The sequence below is a fragment of the Mesoplodon bidens genome (assembly GCF_964165515.1).
Source record: "Mesoplodon bidens genome assembly, chromosome: 1".
Taxonomy (NCBI): Eukaryota; Metazoa; Chordata; class Mammalia; order Artiodactyla; family Ziphiidae; genus Mesoplodon; species Mesoplodon bidens.
In genome coordinates, this window is record NC_138176.1 from 88397695 (window position 1) to 88422266 (window position 24572).

At 39.0% G+C, this 24572-nt stretch overlaps 2 protein-coding genes across 6 annotated transcripts in view; one reads left to right on the forward strand and one right to left on the reverse strand.

Annotated features, from left to right (window-relative positions):
- Positions 1 to 10320, reverse strand: part of NUDT6 (nudix hydrolase 6) — a 34176-nt gene extending 23856 nt beyond the window's left edge. Inside the window, exons 1-3 of one of the 3 annotated variants that reach the window (XM_081246209.1) lie at positions 10297 to 10320; positions 5576 to 5779; positions 1267 to 1322 (exon numbers count right to left, since the gene is read on the reverse strand). In XM_081246209.1, the coding sequence (XP_081102335.1) occupies positions 1267 to 1322; positions 5576 to 5779; positions 10297 to 10300 (264 nt within the window). In that variant the 5' untranslated portion in view covers positions 10301 to 10320. Of the gene's footprint in view, positions 1 to 1266; positions 1323 to 5575; positions 5780 to 9963; positions 10237 to 10296 lie in introns of those variants that run through there. The other 2 variants (XM_081246208.1, XM_081246210.1) reach the window with 2 other exon arrangements.
- A 217-nt stretch (positions 10321 to 10537) lies between these two features.
- The window catches only part of AFG2A (AFG2 AAA ATPase homolog A), a 333075-nt gene continuing 319040 nt past the window's right edge, over positions 10538 to 24572 (forward strand). For all 3 annotated transcript variants that reach the window (XM_081246187.1, XM_081246188.1, XM_081246189.1), the window contains exons 1-6: positions 10538 to 10918; positions 16940 to 17061; positions 18096 to 18253; positions 21978 to 22036; positions 22681 to 23325; positions 24268 to 24397. In XM_081246187.1, coding sequence (XP_081102313.1) covers positions 10627 to 10918; positions 16940 to 17061; positions 18096 to 18253; positions 21978 to 22036; positions 22681 to 23325; positions 24268 to 24397 — 1406 coding nt within the window. In that variant the 5' untranslated portion in view covers positions 10538 to 10626. The remainder of the gene's footprint in view (positions 10919 to 16939; positions 17062 to 18095; positions 18254 to 21977; positions 22037 to 22680; positions 23326 to 24267; positions 24398 to 24572) is intronic.

Consider the following 24572-nt stretch of genomic DNA (forward strand, 5'->3'; position numbering starts at 1 on the left):
TTATAATTTTTTTGTAGTCATAAAATAATACTTAGGAATACTGAGGTTACTCTGACATTTTTAAGGCCTGGATAAGTGTTTTTTGGATTAAATAAGTATCCAAATGATCAACAACTCCTTAGAAATGACTTTAAAAATATCTTTCTAAGATATCCCACGCTCTTGGATTGGAAGAATTAATATTGTTAAAATGGCCATACTACCCAAAGTGATCTACAGATTTAATGCGATCCATATCAAATTAGCCATGACATTTTTCACAGAACCAGAAAAATCCCAAAATTCATATGGAACCATAAAAGACCCAGAATTGCCAATGCAATCCTCAAGAAAAAGAAAAAAGCAGGAGGTATAACCCTGCCAGACTTCAGACAATACTACAAAGCTGTAGTCATCAAAACAGCATGGTATTGGCACAAAAACAGAAATATGGAACAGAACAGAGAGCCCAGAAATAAACCCACATACCTACGGTCAATTAATCTTTGATAAGGCAAGAATATACAATGGGAAAAAGACAGTCTCTTCAGCAAATGATGTTGGCAAAGTAGGACAGCCACATGTAAATCAATGAAATTAGAACACTCCCTCATACCATAGCACCACTATTCACAACAGCCAAGACTAGGAAACAACCTAAATGTCCACTGACAGATGAATGGATAAAGAAGATGTGGTACATATATACAATAGAATACTACTCAGCCATAAAAAAGAACAAAATAATGCCATTTGCAGCAACATGGATACAATTATGGATTATCATACTAAGTCAGTCAGAAAGAGAAAGATAAATACCATATGATATCACTTATGTGTGGAATCTAAAATATGACACAAATGAACCTGTCTATGAAACAGAAACAGACTCATGAACATAGAGAACAGACTGGTGGTTGCCAAGGGGGAAAGGGTTGGGGGAGAGATGGAGTGGGAGGTTGGGGTTAACAGATGTAAGCTTTTATATGTACAGGGGATAAACAACAAGGTCCTAATGTATAGCATAGAGAACTATACTCAATATTCTATGATAAACCATAATGGAAAAGAATATTTAAAAAAAGAATATATATATATGACTGAATCACTTTGCTGTACAGCAGAAATTACCACAACACTGTAAATCAAGCATATGTCAATAAAAAAATATTGATCAGAGTAAATTAAAAAAATATCTTTCTATAATTCTTTGAGCATATCAAAATTCTACACTTTTTCTCTAGATAGACCATTTAGAAAGCAATTTATAAAGCAGAAACAACTTACTTTATTTCGATCTTGTACAACCAATATTTTTCTAGTATTTTCATCAAATACAGCTCCTGTTGGGGGGGGAAGATAATTGAGAAATATGAATTTCATTCACCTCAGACTACTCCCACACTGTTACCTGTGGTCATCAAAATCCTACCCATCCCTGAAGGCCTAGTTCAAATAACCACCTCATTCATGAAGAGTTGTAAATTTCTCCAGCAAGAAATCAGTTGCTGTTATCTAGGTTCTTTTAACAACTTAGAGTACCAATGATGGTTCTAGCACATGCTAACTCGTAGGATAATCATTTGCATCTCCTTCTCTAGATCATCTATTCCTGACAGTATAAATTAATCTTTCTATACTTTTTTAGTGTTTAGTGTCCAATTTTATTTTTTTTAAATTAAGTTTTATTGGAGTATAGTTGCTTTACAATGTTGTGTTAGTGTCTACTGTACAGCAAAATGAATCAGCTATATGTATACATATATCCCCTTTTTTTGGATTTCCTTCCCATTTAGGTCACCACAGAGCACTGAGTAGAGTTCCCTGTGCTATACAGTAGGTTCTCATTAGTTATCTATTTTTATGCTAGTATCAATAGTGTATATGTGTCAGTCCCAATCTCCCAATTCATCCCCACCACCACCACTTCCTCCTTTGGTGTCTATATGTTTGTTCTCTATGTCTGTGTCTCTATTTCTGTTTTGCAAATAAGATCATCTATTAGTGTCCAATTTTAAATGCCTAAAAAGATTTATTGAATCAATGAATTGACTTTTCCATTCTCATTTTTATTCCTTGAATCACTATGTATAAACATGGGCTGTGCTCCCTGATGATCCAAATCTCAAATATCTCAATATTCAGTTTAAGACCGCCTCCTTAAAGCACTTAAATTTCTTTACCATGTTATGTACACAATGTTATAACTTACCAAAATATTGCTTTGGAATATTTCTATTTAAGTTTTAGTCCATTGCTTTCATTTATTCATTCATCATATACATTGCCCAGTGTACTAGGCATTTTACTAGATGTTAGCGACTCAAAAATAAGTTTTTTTTTCTCTCTTTGGGTAATCCTAGGTCAAAAATACAAATGACACTAATGATTTGTATTAGGTTCCTTTAAATGTTATAATTTTAAAATTATTTGTATTTACATAATGTGGGAAGATACTGTTAAAAACATATTTTCCACTTATTCATCCATTCTTTTAATATTAACCGAGCTCCTATATATAATACATACAGGTTCTATGTATAGCATATTAATTGAGATCCTATTATGTGTCAGGTACTTTTCTAGGTACTAGGGATATAGTGGTGAACAAAATAAAATTCCCCATTGTTATGGGGTTCGTGTTCTGGTGTGTGTTTGAGGAGGTGACAAATAAAAAATTAATTACATAGAACATGAGATGGTGATAAATACTATGTAAAGGTAAAATATAGTAGGGAATAGATACATGCAACAGAAGGAAGAACAATGTTCTCTGAAGTTGAAACACCACATTTTAGTATTTCAAAGCCAAGAAGGAAAACCACAAAGTGAGATATAATTTAATGTTGGATTCTATTAGAAAATATAAACTGTAATTTAATTGGACTTTACAAGGGATAGAATGCCAGGAAAACCTATTCTTAAATTTTAATAATTTGTGATTGCTCAAATTGAACTTTTTCCTAATTCACTATAAACATGAGCCAAAATCAGCACAGCTAAACACAATGTGAGCGACCCCTGTTGGTCACAACATAAAAGTTAAATAAACCCAAAGAGATCAGGGATTAAATAGAGGTTATTATATTATGATTAGTCAGGTACTGTACTAAGTGCCTTACGTGCATTATCTCAGCTATTCCTCATAATAATCCTGTGAGTGGTATAATTGAGTGCCCAAGTTCACACAGCCCTAAAACTGACGTCCTGTCTGGGTCCCAAGCAGGTATTCTTCTCACTGTGCGACACTGCCCCTTCACCACACTACAACTGCCTTTTCAGAGGGCTGACATTGCCAACTGAAGATCTACCTAACCATTCGAGAAATACTTATTGAGCACCTACTTTATACCAGACACTGTGTTTAGCCTGAGGATAAAATGGTAAACAAGACAGATAAAATACCTGCCTTCGTGGAGTTTATATTATTGTGGGGTCAATTAAGTATATGACAATTTCAAACTGTGATAAGTATTATAAAGAAAAACAGAGGATAAAGGGACAAAGGATGATGGGACTGGCAGGTGGGAGGACTCTATTTTATGCAGTAAGGTCAGGAGCTTTTCTGAGGAGATGTTTCAGCTCTAAAGAGCTCAATAAACAAAGCTCTGGGGAAGAGCACTGAAGGAAGAGGAGCCAGTAGGTTTAAAGGCTCTGAGGCAGATAAAAGCTTGCTGCATGAAGAACAGAAAGAGAGCCATAGCTCACTCCATTCCAGTGTAGGGGAGGAAAGATTTTCTTCTACCCACTTAGGTTCTGTGTCTGGGACCTGTGAGTTGAACTGACAAAGTACAGATAAATGGATAAGAAGTATATATATTTTATTTGATGTTAATAATTTTACATGGCCTGAGTAGGGGTGGAGAACTTCATAGAAAGAAGTGAAGATCCCCCCAAAGTGTTAGACCCAGGGGCTTATGTTCCATTTTAAGAAAGAGGGATAAATTGTGCAGAAATGACAAGAGGAAAAGGGGTGTGGGCTAAGGAAGATAAACTGTGAAAAAGTGACTAGGAACTATATGGGGAACTAACAGAATATAATGGCTGTTTGCACAGATTCATCTCTGTGCCAACTCCCCAGCTCCAGTGACAAGAATGTTCTCCTCTTCGTGGTAGAAGAAATTTATACTCTGCTTTAGGCAGAAAGCTCAGAATGATCAACGTGCCACAGGGGCACTTGGGGTGGCGGGCTGTGACTCCCTTCACCAGCTACGCCTTCTGCAGCTTATAAACAAGTGTCAGCTATTCTCTCTTCACCTAAAAACTCTGTACCTTCCCAGAAGAATTCCTTACACAACCTCCTGATCCCAACAGCCACTTCAAATCCTAGCTGGCCTTCAAGACTCTCATGAAGTTTCCGACCTCTCATTCCCTGAACTCCTGTGGCGTATCTTAACTCTAATATACCATACTGTACTTGGTTATAAACAAGTTCTTCATAGGATACTCTTTACGCATATATTACCAAATCTGTAGTACTAACTGGAAACTCTGCTTTGAAAGTCTGTACCAATGAATTGATAATTATCTCTATGTCTTTTCCACGAAGTGTAAGGCTGCCATCAAATTTTCAAGTGGTCTTTTGAAGTAGAGCTGAATGGGAAGTTGCTGAATTGCCTCTACTTGCTAGAGGGGAGTGAGACCGTGGACAGAGAAAACAGAAATCCTTGAACATCTCCTTTAAAACACTTCAAAGATGCAAACTACCTTTAAAAACTCTTGCAAATTATATAAAGGCAAATAATATTATTAATAAATTACTAATAATACATATTACTGCTTTATTTCATAGTAAATCATAAGGATTCTTTCCTATTTTTGTTCTTTTGGAAATCTAGTTTTCTTAACCCTGGTTCTCAAAGGGTAGTCCTAGGACCAGCATCAACACTAGCAGCTGTAGCAGCAGAGCACTTATTAGAAAAAGCAATTCTCAGGCCCCGCCCCAGACCAACTGAATGAGAAACTCTTGGGGCTGGGGCCCAGCAATCTGTTTTAACAAGCCCTCCTGGTGATTCTGATGCACTCTCTACAATGTGAGAACTCCTGTCTTCACCTAAAGCAAGTCTTCTCTCAAGACTGTCTCTGAAGCTAACCAGTGACTTCAAAATTCTGTATTTAAATTATGCTATTTTAAAACAACTGTTTGGCACAATGACTTAATGTAAATGTCTCTAAGAAGTAATGTTCAAATCACTGAAAAACTGGTTTGCTTTGCCTTAAATTCAACTTAAAAGTTATCTTTTATTTTACTAAATCACATAATTAGTACTAATATGTTTTACCATAATGAAATGAATCTATTCCCTGATCCCAATTCATTGTTACTATTTCAGTAGTGAAGTTCACATATCCATGAAAAACATGTTCAAACATATCCTTTGGAAAACTAAACTTGATTGTTCTCTGTGCTGCCCTCTGCTGATTCATAAGGCAAACTTCATCTATTTAAAGTATCAATACTAGCTGCAGTTCCAAGGAGGACAATCATTTAATCAACTTGTTCATTCCACATGAACCAACTACTGGCTCATCTGTAAGAAGAAACTGGGTGAACCTTTAAAAAGTTAACTGTGATTAACATTAGTTTGAAACAGACCTGCAACTCCCACTTGATGTGTAGCATATCCTGGTAATCTGCTGGGCCCCTCTCCCAGCCACAGAGTCAGAGTGGATGAGTCCGATTCTGCGTGGTGAAAGCAGAAGCCCAGGGAAGCAGCAGGGGCAATAAGTCGACTTTGGAGGATGGGAATGTGCAGCCATACTGCTACTCTACCTTCTGATCTCCATTTCTGTATTGCAGCTAAAACGCAGAAGATAAACATCTGTAAATATTTTCCAGTGAGAGGAGTGGAATAAAGTAAAACTCATCTCTGGGTGTCACCTCCTCCAGGAAGCCAAGTTTAAGCTCCACTTCCCTTACTAGTTAGCTCTCTTTGGGGGCGGGTGGGCGGCACGGGGGAATCGCAAAATGTACTGTTCACATGCATCAGCAGCACGTAAACTACCACGTTTTATTACAATTATATAAGATTTTTCCACCAGACTGAATTCCTTGAAAATAAAGTCAATATAGTGATGATCTTTATATATCACCTGACACAATACCTGGCATATAACTGGTGCTCAATAATTGTATTAGAATGAACAAATAAACTGATTTAAATAAAACACCATTTCATTGTTGTTCCTTTTAACAATCTTGGTTTTCAACAAATAAACTGATTTAAATAAAACACCGTTTCATTGTTGTTCCTTTTAACAATCTTGGTTTTCAACAAATAAACTGATTTAAATAAAACACCGTTTCATTGTTGTTCCTTTTAACAATCTTGGTTTTCATCTTTATAAATGACTATTATGGTCTTTTATTTACTCTTCCTTTAAAAGTCCTGTCTCTAATATATGTGTGTGTGTGTGTATATGTATATATACACACACACACACATATATATACACACACACATATATATATATATTTTTGGTTTATACATTTCAAGGTGAAAAATATAACTGTTGTTAAATAATGTATGGTAGTTCTAGAAAATTTTCAAAATAAAGTACAATGAAGAAATCAAAACTTCACATTAGCACACAAATTTAAAATCGACATTTTTTGCATGAATATAATTTTGGAATTGACATACCATATATAATTACAACATTTTTTTAACTACATATTATAAACGTTTTGCTATGCCATTAAAATTCTTTAATGCACACACATTTTTAATGACTGTGTAATTTTCTTCATATAGGTATACCATAAACTACTTAACTGATCTCCTACTTTTGGACATTTAGATTGTTTCTAACTTTCCTTTATTACAAATTATACCATGGCAAACATTAAAATAGATTTTCGGTCTTTGACTTTAAATTCTCTTACTTTATTACTTGAGACTGAGCCAGGGAAAAAAGATGCTAACATTTATATGGCCCTTACTAAATTCCAGACATTTTAGATACACTGTTTCATTAAGTTCTCACAACATGAAAGGCAGGTATTATCACCCCTAATTTATAGGTGAAGAAATGAATACTTCCACAGTTTTAGAGAAACTTTTCAGATCACTTTCTCCATCCACCATCGCGATCTTTACAACAATCCTGTAAAGTGTGTGTGGAGAGAGGGGGAAAGACTTGATTATTTATTTAATGGTTAGATTCCTTTCCCTCCTCTTCTATGGCCTCTGCAGTAAGCATCTCTTGGTTAAGGACCATCTTTCTCTACCTTTTTGAAGTCAGTGTGCCTAACACAGTGACAGACAATGTGGGAGCCTTAATTTAACGGACCTTTTGATTTGGGGCTGTGGCGCCCCTTCAGATCCTTCTCACATCAATTCTTCTCTGATCAAATCTTTTAAAAAACTGACACAGAATTACATAAAGTGAAATGCACAAACCTTAAGTGAACATTTGATGAGTTTTGACCTATGCATACATCTGTGCCACCCACACTCCAGTCCAGGTTATAGAATATTTCTATCACCCCAGAAAGTTCCCGTGTCCTCCTTCCCAATCATTCCAATCAAACGAAAAAGCTGAAGTTCTACAAGTATAGTCACTTGTTTCCTATTTTTTCTCTTTACACTCCGGCTTGGAGAATCTGTCCACTGCTACTGCTTCAGCTAACAACTAACAACCTAGTCCTGACCTCACTGAACACTGTATTTTTTTTGCTCTTCAGCTGCTCGCATCTCCTGAAGGCTGCTGCCTCAAACTTCACACCTATATTCAAAACTGATTCCTACACCAGCCACCTTAGTTTTGCTTACAGGCATTTTTATGGCTCCAATGCTCAAAGCCTAAGATCCTTTTTAAAATATTTTCTTTCTTCTCCTTTCCACTAATAAACTTCAATGCTTTTTCCTCCTCTTTCCCTCATCCCTCTGCTCAGATCCAGCCCTCAAAGTGAGCTCACATACCACCTCTTTGACAATAAGCTTTCCTCACGTGCTTTCCAAATATGAACCTGAGGACTACTTTCTAGTAGATTTACTAGAACTTACTACACATTGCCCGATGACACCTCTTACTGTCTGTTTTTCTAATCCTAATTAATATTTTGTGCATTTGCAATCCTCCAGGTTAACATGAGATTATACACTGGGGCTCAATTCCTATTCAATGACTTGCTTGTCTAAACTCACACAGCTAGTGAGTGGCACAGCAACAACCAGAACCAGTGTTATTTCCCCACTGATGCAGATATATGTGAAGCTTAGCAACATATTACCTCTTCATCCATCTAACTTTAGTTATCAGTAACATGAACAGTAAAAGAATAGACCTCAACATGTAAAGGTGCAAAACAACTATTGCTAATACATTATAGGCAATCAGTTCTATTTACTTGAAAAGAAAGAATACATTTAGACTTCCTACAAGGCTTTCTTCTCAGATAATTTTAAGATTCTTTTTATAGGCAATACCATTCACTTTTGTTTGACTGAATAACAAAAAAAAAAAAAACAGCAATAGCTCTTATAGTGCATCCAAGAACAAATTCTAGAGTCAGGGGAAGTTAATCTGTCTCTTAGTACCATCATCTTTGAAATGGGGATAATAATAGTACCTACTTCACAGGTATGAGGATTAAATGAATCAATACTTTTGAAGTTCTTAAAAGTGTCCAGCACTTAGTAAGTACAAAAGAATTAAAAAGATACAAAAGAATATGGTACTTCAGAGTTTATAAATTAGTTTCATGTAATTTATCTTTGATTACCACATCTATCCAGTAAAGTAGTTAGAGTGGGCATTATTCACATGAGCAACCTAAGAGGCAAATATTTTCAGTGGTGATTTTCCTAATGCCTGGTTAAGCATGTGGCAGAACCTGGGACTTGAAACCTGGATGTGTGACTCCAAATCCAACCCACTTTCTGCTTTGCCTTCCTGACTGAGGTAATGCTTTAATCACTAACAAGTAACAAGTGTGTACAATAAATACCTGTGTCTACCCACATAAACGTGCTCATATTAGAGGATGAACATTTGATTCTCGTACTGTTAACACTGTTGTAGTTAGCAGCTGTTCCCCAGGAGAGGAAACAAGGTGAAGAGGTAAACAGTTTAGAACTGAGGATGGTTGAAGATGAAAACGACTAGCTCAGTTATATTTCCATAGATGCTCACTTGCCATATTGCTCCATAGGATACAGATTACTTTGTTTCCTCTAAGTGTGAGAGGATGAGTTTCCATGCTGTGCTTTCAAGTTGATTATAAGGGCCCTCAGGGGCAGTGTGAAAAACAGGCTGCTCCGCCAAATCACGGGCTCTCAAAGTGAAGGCTCCTCCATCCAAGCTATCTTTCTTATCACAGGACTCAAGGTTCAAAGAGAGTGGCAAGTTTTCCCACTGGAGACTGAAACCACACACCAATCTCTCCGGTGAATCACAAAAGGCTTGTTAAGGAAAAGCAAACCCTAGTTCTAGGCGCCACAGCTCCTGACCCAATTTGTGCACAAACAGACCACTCAGAACCTCTCTGGCCCACTCACTGTCCACCACCTGTACTAGAAAGTGCCATGGTTCTGCCTTGGGCAAAGTGTCCGGCGAAACGAAGGGTCGGTAAGTGATAGTAAACGAGAGCGTAACATCAACAAACATTTACTGAGAGTTAAATACGTGGCAGATACCGTGCGAGGCACTTCATATGCATTATGCAATTTATCTCTCAGCCATCCCATGAGCTCCTATTACCTGGTTTTACAGATGAGAAAACGGTGGTTTACAGAACTTGCCCAAGGTCACACACTAGAAAGATGACCAGAAACAAGGGCTGCCGATCCCAAAGTCTGAGTTCGTCACCATTTCACCCAACCGCCTCAGAGACCTCCCAGCCAAGGGCACAAGAACGAAAAGCAGAAAACGGCTGCGGGTCACGCACGCCCTCTCTCCTTCCCTCAGGCGCGACTCGGGGGTGGGGGCCGCGGTTACTTCCTTAGAAAGGCAGGGGAGCCTCGGACCAGGCGCACTTGCCCTGCAAGGCCCTCTGGAAGGCGACCGGGTCCAAGCGGTGCATTGCGTCCAGCCGCGCCAGGCGCACGGAGACGCCCCCGAATCTGTCAAGCTCTCCCCGCAGCTCGCCGGCTCCGGAAGGGGCGTCCCAAGCGCAACCCGGGCCGCCCGAGTTCCCGCGGGGCCCTGCAAAGAACACTACGCGGCGGGCCCGAGCCAGCACCGCACGCCAGCAGCCCCCTCTTGGTAGCTGCGGCATCTCCGCACCGGCCCTCGTGGCCCACACGGACGCTCCCAAATCACGCGGCCAGTGAGTGACGGCGCTACCGTAAGTTTTAGAAGAGTGTCACCCACCCATTCTCAGAGTTGAGCAGGGGTCTGCAGCGCTAGGTAGAGGAGACGGCGAAGTCCGGTCGACCGGCTCCTCTCAAGAATTTGCCCGGCTCAAGGAAAGCGACAGAAACTTTCCCACCACTCACCCTCCCTCCCGTTCCCCCCACCCCCACCTCAGTTTAATTCAACAGACATTTTGTTCAGGGATAGGGAAGGAGGCGGAGATACGAAAAAGTCCTGTTTTTCAGGAATTTACAATCTAAATGAGGGTTCCATCCACCTAATCCGTCTTCTTTGGCGAAAGTCAGAACGTCTTCCACCTCTTCAACGACAGCGGATTCTGAAGACACTATGTTCTCCCGCTCTTGCTGCGCTCCACTCAGGGGATTACGGCGCGGGACGGAGCCTCGCTGGTTTCTGCCCCGGAAGTTTTTCTCTCAGCGAAGCGCGCACGTTGAGCCGGCTTTGCCGCTGCTTCTCTCGGACTGCCTTCCGATCATGTCGTCCAAGAAGAACAGAAAACGGTTGAACCAAAGCGCCGGGAATGGTTCGCCCTCGGCCTCCGCTGCTTCCTTTTCTGCGGGGGCCACAGCTTCTGCCGTGGCGGCCGGGACTCTGGTGGTGATCAACTTCTTAGAGAAGGGTAAAGAGTTCTGAGAGGGAGACCCGAGGCCGAGGGGGCGCCGCCTGAGAGGACGAAAACCTAGCGATTCTGCCTTGAGGTGTAAAGGTTTTTAAAAAGTTGGGTGAGGCAGAGGTGTGCGAGAGGCACAGAAGTATGTAAGACGCTCGAAGCCGCGCCTGCACTAGAGAAGTTGGGCAGAAATGACTTAGTGGCTAAGTCAGGCTCTTTTGTAAATTGCTTTGAATTTCTAAATTGCGCTTGAAACGGCTTTTCCTTATTTAAGACTAACGGCGTATTTAACTGCGATGACGCTCGTCTCTAGCGAGAATAGTATACCTATACTAAAAAACTGGAAGCCCAGTTCAGTACCGCTGTCGGTACGTCCTTCCTAAGAGACGTTAATGTGCCTTTAAAACTGAAACTTGGCTTTTTTTCCTACTACACGGGTTCTGGTATTTAATTAAACAGCTGTTAAGTGCGCACGGGTGCTAGCAGGAGCTTGGGTATTTCACGTATCTGCGCAGAGCTTTGGAAGATGGGTACTGTATTATGCTCATTTTACAGAGAAAGAAAAGTTAACGCAATCCCCCCCTTCCCCCCAGGTTACACAGGTCCTAACTAAATGGCAGAGGCTTTTTTTGAGTCCAGATGTATTTGACTCTAAAGCCATGGACCTAGATCACAGCAGCCTTGGGAGAACGGATTTAAGTGAAAAGCATTGAGTTGGAAAGCTTTTAGCAGGCGTGATGTTTTGTAGCTTTGAAAAAGGGATCAGATTAACCTAGTGACAAGATTTTTATTTATGTCTGGTGCAGACCCTAAAGACAATCTAACAGTTAACATAGTATTTGCAGGCTTTTTTGGGGATCGGAGGACAACTTGTTCTGTTGGACATATTCAGTCTCTTTTTCAACTGGATCCTTCCCATTGACATTTAAACCTGCTGATTTCTCTTTCATCCTTTTTTTTTTTTCCTTCCGGTACGCGGGCCTCGCACTGTTGTGGCCTCTCCCGTTGCGGAGCACAGGCTCCAGACGCGCAGGCTCCAGACGCGCAGGCTCCAGACGGGCAGGCTCAGCGGCCATGGCTCACGGGCCCTCCCGGACCGGGGCACGAACCCGTGTCCCCTGCATCGGCAGGTGGACTCTCAACCACTGCGCCACCAGGGAAGCCCCTTCTCTTTCATCTTTAAACAAAAGCTCCACACTTCTTAACACCACCCTCCACTGCAAGACTTCTTAGAAGGAGGGGTCCCTGTCTCCTCATCTCTCACTTACTCCATAGCCTATTCCTATTTGACGTCCACCTCATTATTCCATTCAAACTGCCTGTGCCCTGGTCACTGATGATCTCCACGTTGGTAAATCCAATGGATGATTTTTCATTACTTACTTTACTTGACCCCTCAGCAGCTTTTGGTATTGTCAGCCATTTCCATCTTCTTGAAACACTTTATTTCTTAACTCATGTGTCATCAAAATCTCCGAGTTTTTCTCCCTCCTTTGGTTCGTACTTCATCATTTCCTTTTGCAGGCCCACCCTCTTCCACCTAACCATCAAATGTAGAAGTTCCTTATTTCTTAGCCCTAAACCCTCTTTTTCTCTCTATAAATCTTCTTTCTTTGGCAAGTTCATCCAATGCCCAGCGTTTCCTTCCCATTTACCCTTATTATTTTCAGATTTGTATTTGTAATTTATATTGTTCTGAGTATGGATTTAATTGTCTTCTAGATCAATGCTTCTCAAACTCCATAGGGAAGGTTTAAAAATTTACAACACGTCACAGATCAGCACTGTTGTAAAATATGATAAAAGTAAATTATTGGAAAAATAAGTTAAAAAAGAGAGATTTTTATTAGATTCAACAGATGTAAAATTACTCTGTCAAATTGCAATAAAAGCTTCTAAATGCATAGTCTCATTTTTTGTACTTACCTCATCATGAACAGTATCAGATAGTTTGTGGACCACACTTTTTTTTTTTTAATTGAAATATAGTTGACGAACGGTATTAGTTTCAGGTGTAAGTCATAGTGATTCACTTTTAAATACATTAGGAAACGATCACCTTGACAAAGTCTAGTAACCAACCATCTGTCACCATCCAAAATTATTTCAGTATTGACTATATTGCTTATGCTGTACATTACTTCTCTGTGACTTATTTACTTTATAACTGGAAGTTTGTACCTCTTAATTGCTTTCCCCTGTTTGCCCAGCCCCCCCACCCTCCTCCCATCTAGCAAATATCCCTTCGTTCTTTGTATCTATGAGTCTGTTTCTGTTTGTTTTGTTTTTTAGATTCCACATATAAGTGAAATCATCTGATACTGATCTTTCTCTGACTTATTTCACTTGGCATAATACCCTCTAGATCCACCCGTGTTGTTGCAAATGGGAAGATTTCATTTTTATGGCTGAGTAATATTTCATTGTAATATATATGTATAAAAGTTATTTATGTATTTTGGATATTAACCCCTTATCGGATATATCATTTGCAGATATCTTCTCTCATTCAGTAGGCTGTCTTTGTTTCGTTGATGGTTTCCTTCGTTGTGCAAAAGCTTTTTAGTTTGATGTAGTCTCATTTATTTATTTTTGCTTTTGTTGCCCTTGCCTCAGGAGACAGATCCAAAAAATACTGCTAAGACCAACTTCAAAGAGTTTACTGTATATATTTTCTTCTAGGAGTTTTATGGTTTCAGGTCTTATATTTAAAGTCTTTAATCCATTTTGAGTTTATTTTGTACATGGTGTAAGAGAGTGATCCAGTTTGATTCTTTTGCATGTAGCTGTCCAGTTTTCCCAACACCATTTATTGAAGAGGCTCTCTTTTGCCCATTATATATTCTTACCTCTTTTGTCATCTATTAATTTCCCCTATAGGTGTGGTTCATTTCTGAGCTCTCTATTCTGTTCCACTGATCTATGTATCTGTTTTTGTGCCAGTACCATACTGTTCTAATTACTATAACTTTGCAGTATAGTTTGAAATCAGGGCACATGCTACCTCCAGCTTTGCTCTTTCTCAAGATTGCTGTGGCTGTTCCAGTTCCATACGGATTTTAGGATCATTAGTTCTAGTTCTGTGGAAAATGCCATTAGTATTTTGATAGGGATTGCATTGAATCTGTAGATTGCTTTAGGTGGTAGTATAGACATTTGAACAATATTGATTCTTCCAATCTGTGAGCACAGTATATCTTTCCATTTATTTGTGTCTTCAGTTTCTTTCATCAGAATCTTATAGTTTTCCGAGTACAAGTCTTTCGCCCCCGTGGTTAAATTTATTCAATGCAGTTGTAAATGGGATTGTTTTCTTAATTTGTGGTCCATACTTTGTATATAGCACTGTGCTATACCTCTTCTTTTGGACTTTTCAAAGATAGTTCAGGACTACTTCCTGAAGTCATATTTCCTCCAACAAAACAAATGAGCTCTGCTCAGTCTTTCTCATTGTAAAATTCAGAAATCTAAGATTCCTTCATGACACCGCTCTCTTACATCTCACATTATCCAGTCCACCACCAAGTCCTGTTTACTAACTAAGTTTTTCCCACATTCCACTCCTGCACTCCCTTCCCACTGCTTCAACCTTAATCTCAGACACCATCCTTTCTCACCTGGACTACTACACTAGCTGCTCCCTTCCAATTCCTTTTCCACTCTGCAGACAGAATGATCTTTTAAAAGAAAAATCCTGTTACGACCTTGCTTTTCACCACTAACTGGCCTCCAATTACTGTCAGATTAAAGACCAGGAGCTTGATAAAGCCCACTGCCCTGGGTGGTCTTGACCTTCCTTATGTGGCTCCTTGTTTCCCACCACTCTACCTGTACTTTTCCCCTCAGATGCACAATGCTGTCTTTTGTCAAGGATGTCTGTACAAGCTCTTCTTTTTGCCGAGAATTGTCTTCGCCTCCCGCTTCATTTAGTTAATTTTACTCTACTTCAGACCTGAATTTAAATATTCCTGGAGAAGCATTCTCTGATTCTTCCAAATTAGATCCTATCCTGCATTGTAGCCTCTCTTAGGACTCTTAGTTTTTCTTTCATTACATTAATCTTAGTTTAGAATTGTACAGTTATTTAGTGATTGTTTAATAACTCTCATTCTATTAAGTTATAAACTCCATGAGGCCAAGGAGTGTGTCTGCTTTTGTTCACCTTATTTCCCCAGTGCCTAGTGTGGTATCCTGCCGTATAGTGGGCACATGGTAAATATTTGCTGAATGAACAAATGAAGGGTGGGTGGTTGTTTGAAATTACCTTTACTATCTCATTAGTTAATCTGGCACATAAGGTGCTCAGTAAGTGAAATTAATTAATAGGAAGTAGATGTAGAGATATATTTTTAAAGTATTGAAGGAATGAGGACTGGTGAAAATTGTGCGGGGGATAGCTTACGTAGATTTGGATGCTGTAAGCAGAGAATACAATGGAAATGTATTAGGAAATAAAGCCAACAGATGGGAATTTGAACATGATCTCCATTGCTGATAGGGAGGAAATGGAGGTATTTAGAGAAGTGTGTGATGTTTCAAATCTTAGTGCAGGATAGGATGGAGGGAAGAGAGGAAGAAAACTTAGAATCTTGTCAGGGACTGAGTACCCCCCTCAAGGTAATTATCAAGAGGGAAGGGTAATTCATTGAGGTTTCCTTTATTAGGAAGAAAGAAGTGGCAGAAACTGAACATTATGAGGTTATCAAACAGGACGCTTTGCTCTTATTGCTGGGTAAACTGTGTAAGAGACCTGGTACTCATAGGAAAGTTGAATTTCTTTTCAGCCTGTCATATTTTAAAAAATGCTTATTTTATGCGCAGTCCTGTTAATCTTATCCCTGGGAGCTGCTTTGTTTTTCTAGATTTGTTCATCTGATGACAGAGGGAAAATTAATGTGTTGGGAAGTTACTTTGCAGTGGCAGAGAATGATGTAAATCGGACATACCTCATGGTTTTGCTTTTGTTGATTTAGTTCCTTTTTAATTACAAAAGATCTGTTTTTCTGATTATGAAAGAACACTAATACTAGTCAGAGCTCTGTGATTATGATATATGTGACTGTAAGTTTTATAATAAAGTTTATGTGACAGGCATCATAAGTGTTACATGGATTTTGTGCTGAAAAGAAAAATATTGTATACTCATCTACTACATTCATTCATTTCATGCATATTTGTTATGCATCTGCTGTATTTGATGCACTCCTAGGCGTTGGAGTTACAAAGATGAAAATGACCCATTTCCTGTTACAAAGCAGTATATTGTTAAAGGAAAGTCAGATTGTAAAATAAATGAATATTGTGATAAGTGCTAGTATCTGACAACATAGGGTGCTGGGAGCATCAGAGGAGGGACAGCTAACCAAATGTGGAGCTTGAGGGAGCGTGTGGGCAGGGGTGGAGATGTTAGCACATCATTTTCAGAGGTTTAGAAACTGGACTGAATTCTGGGCCCCTTCTTTGGCCAAAAGTTGAAAGCTCTAATGGTCATTTGAGTCGGGGTGTGTTCGCCTAAGGAATAAGACCTGTGTTATTGTTATCCATGTGTTCCTGGGAGTAGAAAGGAAAAATGTCTGGTTGCTATCCTGTGGGTGAGAAGTGGAAACATAACTTAATCCTCCAGAGCCAGATGATGTGTCATTTCCCCAGTTCAAGCCTTTGAGTACTAGTAGCCAACTCAACTTAGAATCTGTAATATGAAAAGTTCAGAATGCAAGTATGCAAAGCCCTACTGCAAGTACGTTCAGTTAGTAATGAAATTAGAGATTTTTTTTAAAATAATGAAAACCAATACCTACCCCATAAAACATCCTTTTTTAGTTAGCAATCATATTGTCAGTGGACCCTCACAAAGGTTTGGTTTTAAGACTGATTGCCAAAATAAGGAGGGTTGGGACAGTAGTTTCTCCAGGGTTTGGTAAGTGCATTCATATGGTCATGTGGAGAAAGGATTTTTATTTACTCCAAAAGAGCATGCTTTAACTTCAGTTACAAATTGTGCAAATATAATTTTCTTTTCCTTCTTGGTAGATGACAAAGTTCCTAAAGCATTCCAGAATTCCCTTGTTCAACTTGGACTCAACACCATGAAGTCTGCAAACATATGTATTGGTCGACCAGTGTTGCTTACCAGTTTGGATGGGAAGCAAGAGGTGAGAGTCCTTTTCATTTCTTTACTTTAGAAGTATTTCAAATGTTTTTGATCTTAATTTTCAACACAAGCAGTAATAAATGAAAAACTATATCTTACAGGACCCTCACATCTATGTAAACTTTTCCTTCCTTTGATACCCTGTGAGTTGTAGGCCCTGAGTGTCATGATGTAGAAAGAAGCCTTTCCTCCAGAGGTAGTGACACACTACCAGCCCTATTTCTCCCAGTCTGTTAGTTGCATTTCTTCACAGAAATGTTATTTTGGGTCATCTGTTTTGTACGTAAATATTTGATTACCCTCCGTTTGTCCTGGCTACCATTCATCATACCTGAGACTCTAAGTCCAGAACCTTTCCTGGGTCATCTTTGGCAGCTTAGCTTTCTTCCTCTGACTCTGCCATGTCTTCTGCTGCTGCTTCATCAGTCAATGTTCTCTCATCCAGTGGGGTCCTCTGGAAATGTTTTGCAGTCTTATATCTGCTGATGGCTTGCCTCCCATTCCTTTCATTGTTCTGGGCTTATACTGTAAAAAATCCTTTACTGTGTTTTGTGGAAGAGAAGACTATAAATGTGTGAGCTCAGCCTATTATCTGGAGCTCGAAATCTTTGAGTTTCTCCCTTACCATTTAAGTCGGTTGAGAACCAGGTTCCCATGGAGCTCTTGTACTAGGTCACTCACTGTTTCCTGGATGTAGTTTATGCTCCAAACTGAGCTACCTTACAGTTAGCTTGCCTTCAGTATTTTTTCTCGTTTTTCGCTTATCACCTGTTAATGCCTTTGTCTCTTTTCTTAAATCCACCTTTCAGCTCTTCCACCATTTTCACTGTGGTATTATTCCTAATCTTCACAAAAGAGATGTAATATTTATAAAAAAATAGTTTTTTTGTAACTGATGTCAAATCATAACTCTGGGGTAAGGACTGTGTTTTGCAGATCCATATACTTGACTGTGCTTAGTTTTCTTCCTTATAAATAAATGATATTCTACAAATATTTATTTTCTTATATTTTTGTTTCCTATGTTCTGGACAGGTCTATACGGCCTGGCCTGTGGCAGGATTTCCTGGAGGCAAGGTTGGCCTGAGTGAAATGGCACAGAAGAATGTGGGTGTGAGGGTTGGTGATGCCATCCACGTCCAGCCTGTTTTGGGTGCTGTGCTGCAGGCTGAGGAAATGGACGTGGCACTCAGGTTTGGCTCTTTTCTTTGGTGACTGTCTGGATCAGTGCTACCCAAATGAGTCACAAATGTGAACCACACATGTAATTTTTCATTTTCTAGTAGCCACATTTAAAAAGTGAAGAGAAAGAGAAAGTAATTGTAATGGTATGTTTTATTTAACCAGTATATGTAAAGTCTTATTGGAATTTATAATAACTACAAAAAACTATTAACAAGATTTTTCATTCTGTTTTTCTAACTGAGTCTTCAAAATCCAGTGTGTTATGTTACACTTGTAGCATATCTCAATCTAGCCTAGCCATATTTTTAGCACTTGATAGCCGCATGTGGTGAGTGGCTAGTGGCCTACTGTGTCAGACAGCACAAGCTAGATGGGTGCTGTGTGATTTATGGACTATGGACTCTCTAATGTCCCGTGAATAGAATATGCCCTGACATTTTAGGTGAGAGGAATTGTTGTTGATGGATATTTAACAATGTTTTTTTGGGTCTTGGTTTGCTTCTTGTCTTTTTTACAGTCATAAAGACAGGAATAGATTACTGTGATTTGGCAAGAAACAAGTTTTAAATAAGACTGCTCAAGCGAAGTGTACCTGATTGTGTATTTTTTTTTTTTTTTTTTTTTTTTTGCTGTACGCGGGCCTCTCACTGCTGTGGCCTCTCCCGTTGCGGAGCACAGGCTCCGGACACACAGGCTCCGCGGCCATGGCTCGCGGGCCCAGCCGCTCCGCGGCATGTGGGATCCTCCGGGATAGGGGCACGAACCCGTGTCCCCTGCATCGGCAGGCGGACTCTCAACCACTGCGCCACCAGGGAAGCCCACCTGATTGTGTATTTTAACTCATTGATTATTCAGTCAAATAAAACAAGTATATCTATCCAATTTTTAAATAGTCCCCCACCAAAGATGACAAATATGGTTAAAGTATATCACCCATCCTCTTGAATGTTCTGTATCTAATAGGATTTTTACTCAGTTTGCATATATAAGTCTTATCAAAATTTGTTTTAAAAAAAAAATCTTGGGCTTCCCTGGTGGTGCAGTGGTTGAGAGTCCGCCTGCCGATGCAGGGGACATGGGTTCGTGCCCCGGTCCGGGAAGATCCCACATGCCACGGAGCGGCTAGGCCCGTGAGCCATGGCCACTGAGCCTGCACGTCTGGAGCCTTTGCTCCGCAATGGGAGAGGCCACAACAGTGAGAGACCCATGTACCGCAAAAAAAGAAAAAAAAAATCTTTTAATACTTTAATATCATGTTTGTAAAAACTTGGGGAATTTTATATTACATGCCAGAATCACAAAACATTTTTCAATCATTAGCTTGATTTTGAAAAGTTTTCTTCATTTTTCTACTTTTGTAGATTCCAAGCTTAAGCTTTGGTGTATTTTTTCTTTTAAAAACAGGAAAGTGTCTTCAGTGCATTGAATAACAGTTTAACAAGCAACAAAATAAAAAGCCAGAAAGGAAAAGAGAACACAACATATGTTAAGCATCAGCTGTGTACTAGCACACACATGCACACTTTCCCCCTTTTCTTCTCTCATTTAGTCCTCTAAACATCCAGCAAGGTATCCATATTTATCCCTCTTTACAGATGAGGAAACGGGCTCAGTGAGGACAAGTAACTTGCCCATTATTTTATGGTAATTTTTTAGTTAACTCAGGTTCAACAGGATTAATCTTTAGACTGTTTTAAAACAGTGCTTTAGGTAGCAGTAATCAGTTGACTGGATTTTTGATGATTACAAGTGTGACCCCTTGAGGGCGCAGCAGTCTTAGGTGATAATGATTACCTACTATAGAGGGACTGTATATGTTTTAAATGGAAACTTGGTTTTTTTATTTTAAAGAACCTTGTGTTTTAAACATGGCAGCAGAACTTAGACGAGAAACTTAATTTCCAATAAGAAGAATCAGTTTTTTTAGTCTGCTGTTTAAATCCTTCAGTTGTATATGAAAAAATTTATTTTCAACACTGTTAGAGCTCCTTCTAGTGGAAGTGATTTCATCTGTGCTTTTTTTAAAAGCAAAACTGATTGTTTTACATATTTTACATATTTGTACATATTTGCAAATATCTTCTCTTCAAAGTTTAATAAATAAAAGCAATTTAAGTAGTTTCAGAGTTCTTTAAACAGTAAATTTAAGTATTTAAGGAAATATGTACAATCTTCTCTTTAGTGTATACACGCATTTGATTCATGAAATTTTCTCCTTGTTTTTCTCTCTCTTTTATATGAATACATAGTTGGTTCTCATTATTGGTGGTAGTTGTGTTCCATGACGTTGCCACAAATACTGAATTAGCAAATACTGAACTGTTGCTCCTAGAGGGTGTGTGTGTTTGTGTGTGTGTGTGTGTGTGTCTATATGTATGTGTGTATTTATTTAACACATAAATATATGAAAATATATATGTTATGTAGATTATAATCTTAAGTCCTTGAAACAACTCATTCTGGTAGATTCTATTTTCTTTATTTTTCAAACGAGGAGAAGTGGCTCAGAAATATTAAGTGACTTGCCTGAGGCCACCCCATTAACAGATGCCAGAGTTAGGATGCAAACCCCGTCTGTGTGGTGCCAGAGCTGGAACTTTTCACGCCATACTGCACTGCTCCCTGCCCTGCCTGGCTTCCATCCTCTGGTCACCTCTGAATGAGAGTTGAAACAATAGGCCTTTTTCAGCCTCAGCTGGGAAAGTATTGGGTTACAGTTTTTGCCTGCTCTGTGCTCATCCACAAATGACTGGCAAAGTTCTGCTAGTATTGATTTTGGGGTTATAAACACATTTTAGCAAGTAGGTGAATTTGCATACGGAATTTTCAAATAATGTAGCTCGGCTGTATTGATTTTGTTACTGATAAAGTGGTTGGGAGCAAGGCTTAGATTTGGACCAGATGCGCCTGCTAATACACCTTTTCCTGAGCTAAACCATTCTCCCTCTGTGATCTCTGGCAGAGCTCGCAACTGTAGGCTTCCTCTGCTGATACTGGCTGCTTACACACGGAGGAGCCAAGAATGTGTTTCTTTACAAGTGTAATGATTTTTAGGCATGTTTCCTGTACTCAAACAAGCAATCTTCCTGGAAGACACAGTTTTTGGTCAGAAGAAGGCTTTTCCATTTTTTCCTAGGCATACCCTTTCTCTAGAATAAACTTGCACTGTACCATTACTCTGCTTTTTTTCTACCTCTTCAGATAACGTACTGTATAGGATTTAAATTTCCTTAAAGATAATTTATAAATTATACAAAGAGAATAAAGTAAGCTATTAATAAAAGCCTTTCTCCAAGCTGGGCAAGTTCAGAAAGGAAATGATTAATTGAGGCCAGTGTTTTTCCAATGTTTCTGACTATAACACACAATAAAAAACACATACTTTTCATTGTGATTTATTGCTCCTATACATCCACAGATGTAGTACATAAATGTACACATGTGTGTACATGTATATACCCGAGTATATAGGGGTGTGTGTGTGTGGTGTATAAGATAGTAAAGAAAACTGATTTAGGCCACTAGGACACCAAATTGCAAATGGTGTTTTCATGGCTATAAGAAGTATCTAAAAAGTGTAAATCATTCCGAAATTGTATAAATCATTTCCAGATTGTAAACTAACGATTCTTTTGATTAGGTCTACATCACAACTGTGTACATGTCATTTTATATTACCTTTTAGTTTCTGGTGTACTTAATGCTGATTTTTATTTCTCCCACCCTTCACAGTGACAAAAATGCAGATATTAATGAAGAACAACTGAGTGCTTGTCTTCTGAGAAAACTAGGTGAGATGTATCTTTCATACGTTTTTTAAATTTTAAAACGTAAGGCAGCAGCAAATAAACTGATGTGTCTTTGAGGTCTTGTGTACATAATGCTGTTCTTTAAAATAGTGTAGAGAATATTCTCCTCAACGAATGAACGTCCTTTTAAGATAGGGATGTAGTATCTGCCGCCGCCCCCCACCCCCAACTGCCAAGTAATTGATTGGTAGCTGAGCAGTGGAGAGAATTTTTGACTTAACTGTGAGCAAAGTCAGTGGTAGAACTAAGACTTTTAACCCTTGAACTCTGTTCTTTCTGGTCAGGTATGTTATCTTGGAGTGTTGGTGTAGGTGTGCCATTTTAGCTTGGTTTGTTACTGAACATGGAATGCCTGGTTCTGTGGGGTTATAGCTGATAGAATCCTAAATGTACTGAGTGTAGAGGATTTCAGAGAATTAGCTTGACCTTCTGTCTCCAGATAGTGCCGTACCATAGGGGGATATTAGGTCCTCTGTTTTTCATAACAGTTGTTTTATTAATACTTCCATCTTTGATTTAGTCTTTTCAGTCAGATAGTTTTGTTAATAGATGAAATAAATTTCTATTTAAACTTTAAATGGGTGAAAAATTGTGCTAACGTATATATTTAATAAATTGTTTTCCAGATGGCAAGATTGTTTTACCAGGCAACTTTCTGTATTGTACATTCTATGGACGACCATGCAAGTTGCAAGTGTTGCGAGTGAAAGGAGCAGATGGCGCCATGTTGAGAAGGGCTCAGAATGACTCTGACACTGTTGCCCAGGGAATGGCCTCCATGCCATCCAGCGTGGAAACTAGTACCCTGGATATATCCTTACAGCTAAGCCAGTTAGGTCTGGAAGTGCCCCAAAACCCAAAATCAAGCAGTACTCCTTACAAACCAGGAGATGGCAGAATGATAAATAAAGCTGGTGGCGTTTCATCAGGTGTTACACAGAGTCCTGGGAATGGCAGTGGACTTGGACTAGAGGCAGTCACAGGTCTTAAACGTCGTTCTCAGTCTGCCAGAGAAGGAAATGAGCAACCTGTCAATGAAGAGAGATTGCTAAAGTCACCCAGCGTGGGAGCACAGTGCAACACCGATACCTTTTATTTTATTTCTTCGACAACAAGAGTCAATTTTACAAAAATTCGTACAAATTCAAAAGATCAAGACAACCAATTAAAAGTAACTTATGACATGATTGGTGGCTTAAATAGTCAGCTGAAAGAAATTAGAGAAATAATTGAATTACCTCTCAAACAGCCTGAGCTTTTCAAGAGTTATGGTATGATTTCTTCAGTGTATTACACCCAGAAATGTTAAATTCAAACTAAAAAGCAGTTGGCTCATTTCACTTATCTAATAATTGTGCACCCTCTTTTCCTGTTTTTCTTTCCTGAGTGGGAGGTGTGGTAGGAGATGCCAGTTAAGTCGGCCTTTTTCTATGCTGGGTCTCTTCAGGTTGTAATGTGAGTTAGTTGTAGCCTTGTCTCTCTTAACTGCACACTTCCACAGTTGTTTGTATTAGATCTAGAGTAAGTATCTTGTCATGCTAGATTAGCCGTAATGACTAAAAAAATAAACATTTAAATAGTTTGGATAAAACTTCTTCGTTAGGAAATGTAGCTGGGTGCAGATCTCTTTGCATTGAAACAAGTAGTTGAGGGAGTGACTTGGCTTTTAGAAAACTCAGGGCTTCTTCTGCATTGTTAACGGCCCAGATCCTCTGCATACATTTGGTGCATACCGTATCTTTCTCTGCTTTTTGCCTTTTCTTTTTTCATGAATATCTATATATATATCTATAATGAATACTTGGATTCACATATAAAATGAACCCTGGTAAGGCTTATATACTCTGAGATGGCTAGTTGGATAAAAATTGGGGTTGGTGGCTTAGTTTGGATGCCCTTCTTGTTGTTCAGGCTTTGTTTTTTGATCATTGAACTGTGCTGTGTGGGATGGGGCATGTCAATAGTGTGGGTGTTAAACCAGTTTTTTTTACTAACCAGTCTGGCCTGGTTGGGTCTACAGAGAAAAAGTCATTGCTTGAGATCAGCGTTTGGGCTAGTTAGTACATTTTTCTATGGGGAAAGGGAAGTTCTGACTCTTACTTTAGTTTTTGTGCAAGGTAAATTTATTTTATAACTCCTGTTTGAAGTCATGTGACAACACTTACAAGCAACCTAGTAATGCTGCATCCAGTGTTCTCTGCTTTTTCTTCTAGGAATTCCTCCCCCTAGAGGAGTGTTGCTCTATGGCCCTCCAGGTACTGGAAAGACAATGATTGCCAGGGCTGTTGCTAATGAAGTTGGTGCCTATGTTTCTGTAATTAATGGCCCAGAAATTATTAGCAAGTAAGTGCATAATTTAATAGACCAAACAATATTATTAGATATACTTCTAAATGTGGTTTTTAAAAAATGGCTCAATAGTATTTTGTCTGGATATTTCACACATTGAAATATTTTAAATTTGCTTTTTTTAATGTGTATAAACATTAAGTTTGGAAAATAATTTTTGACAGTAGTA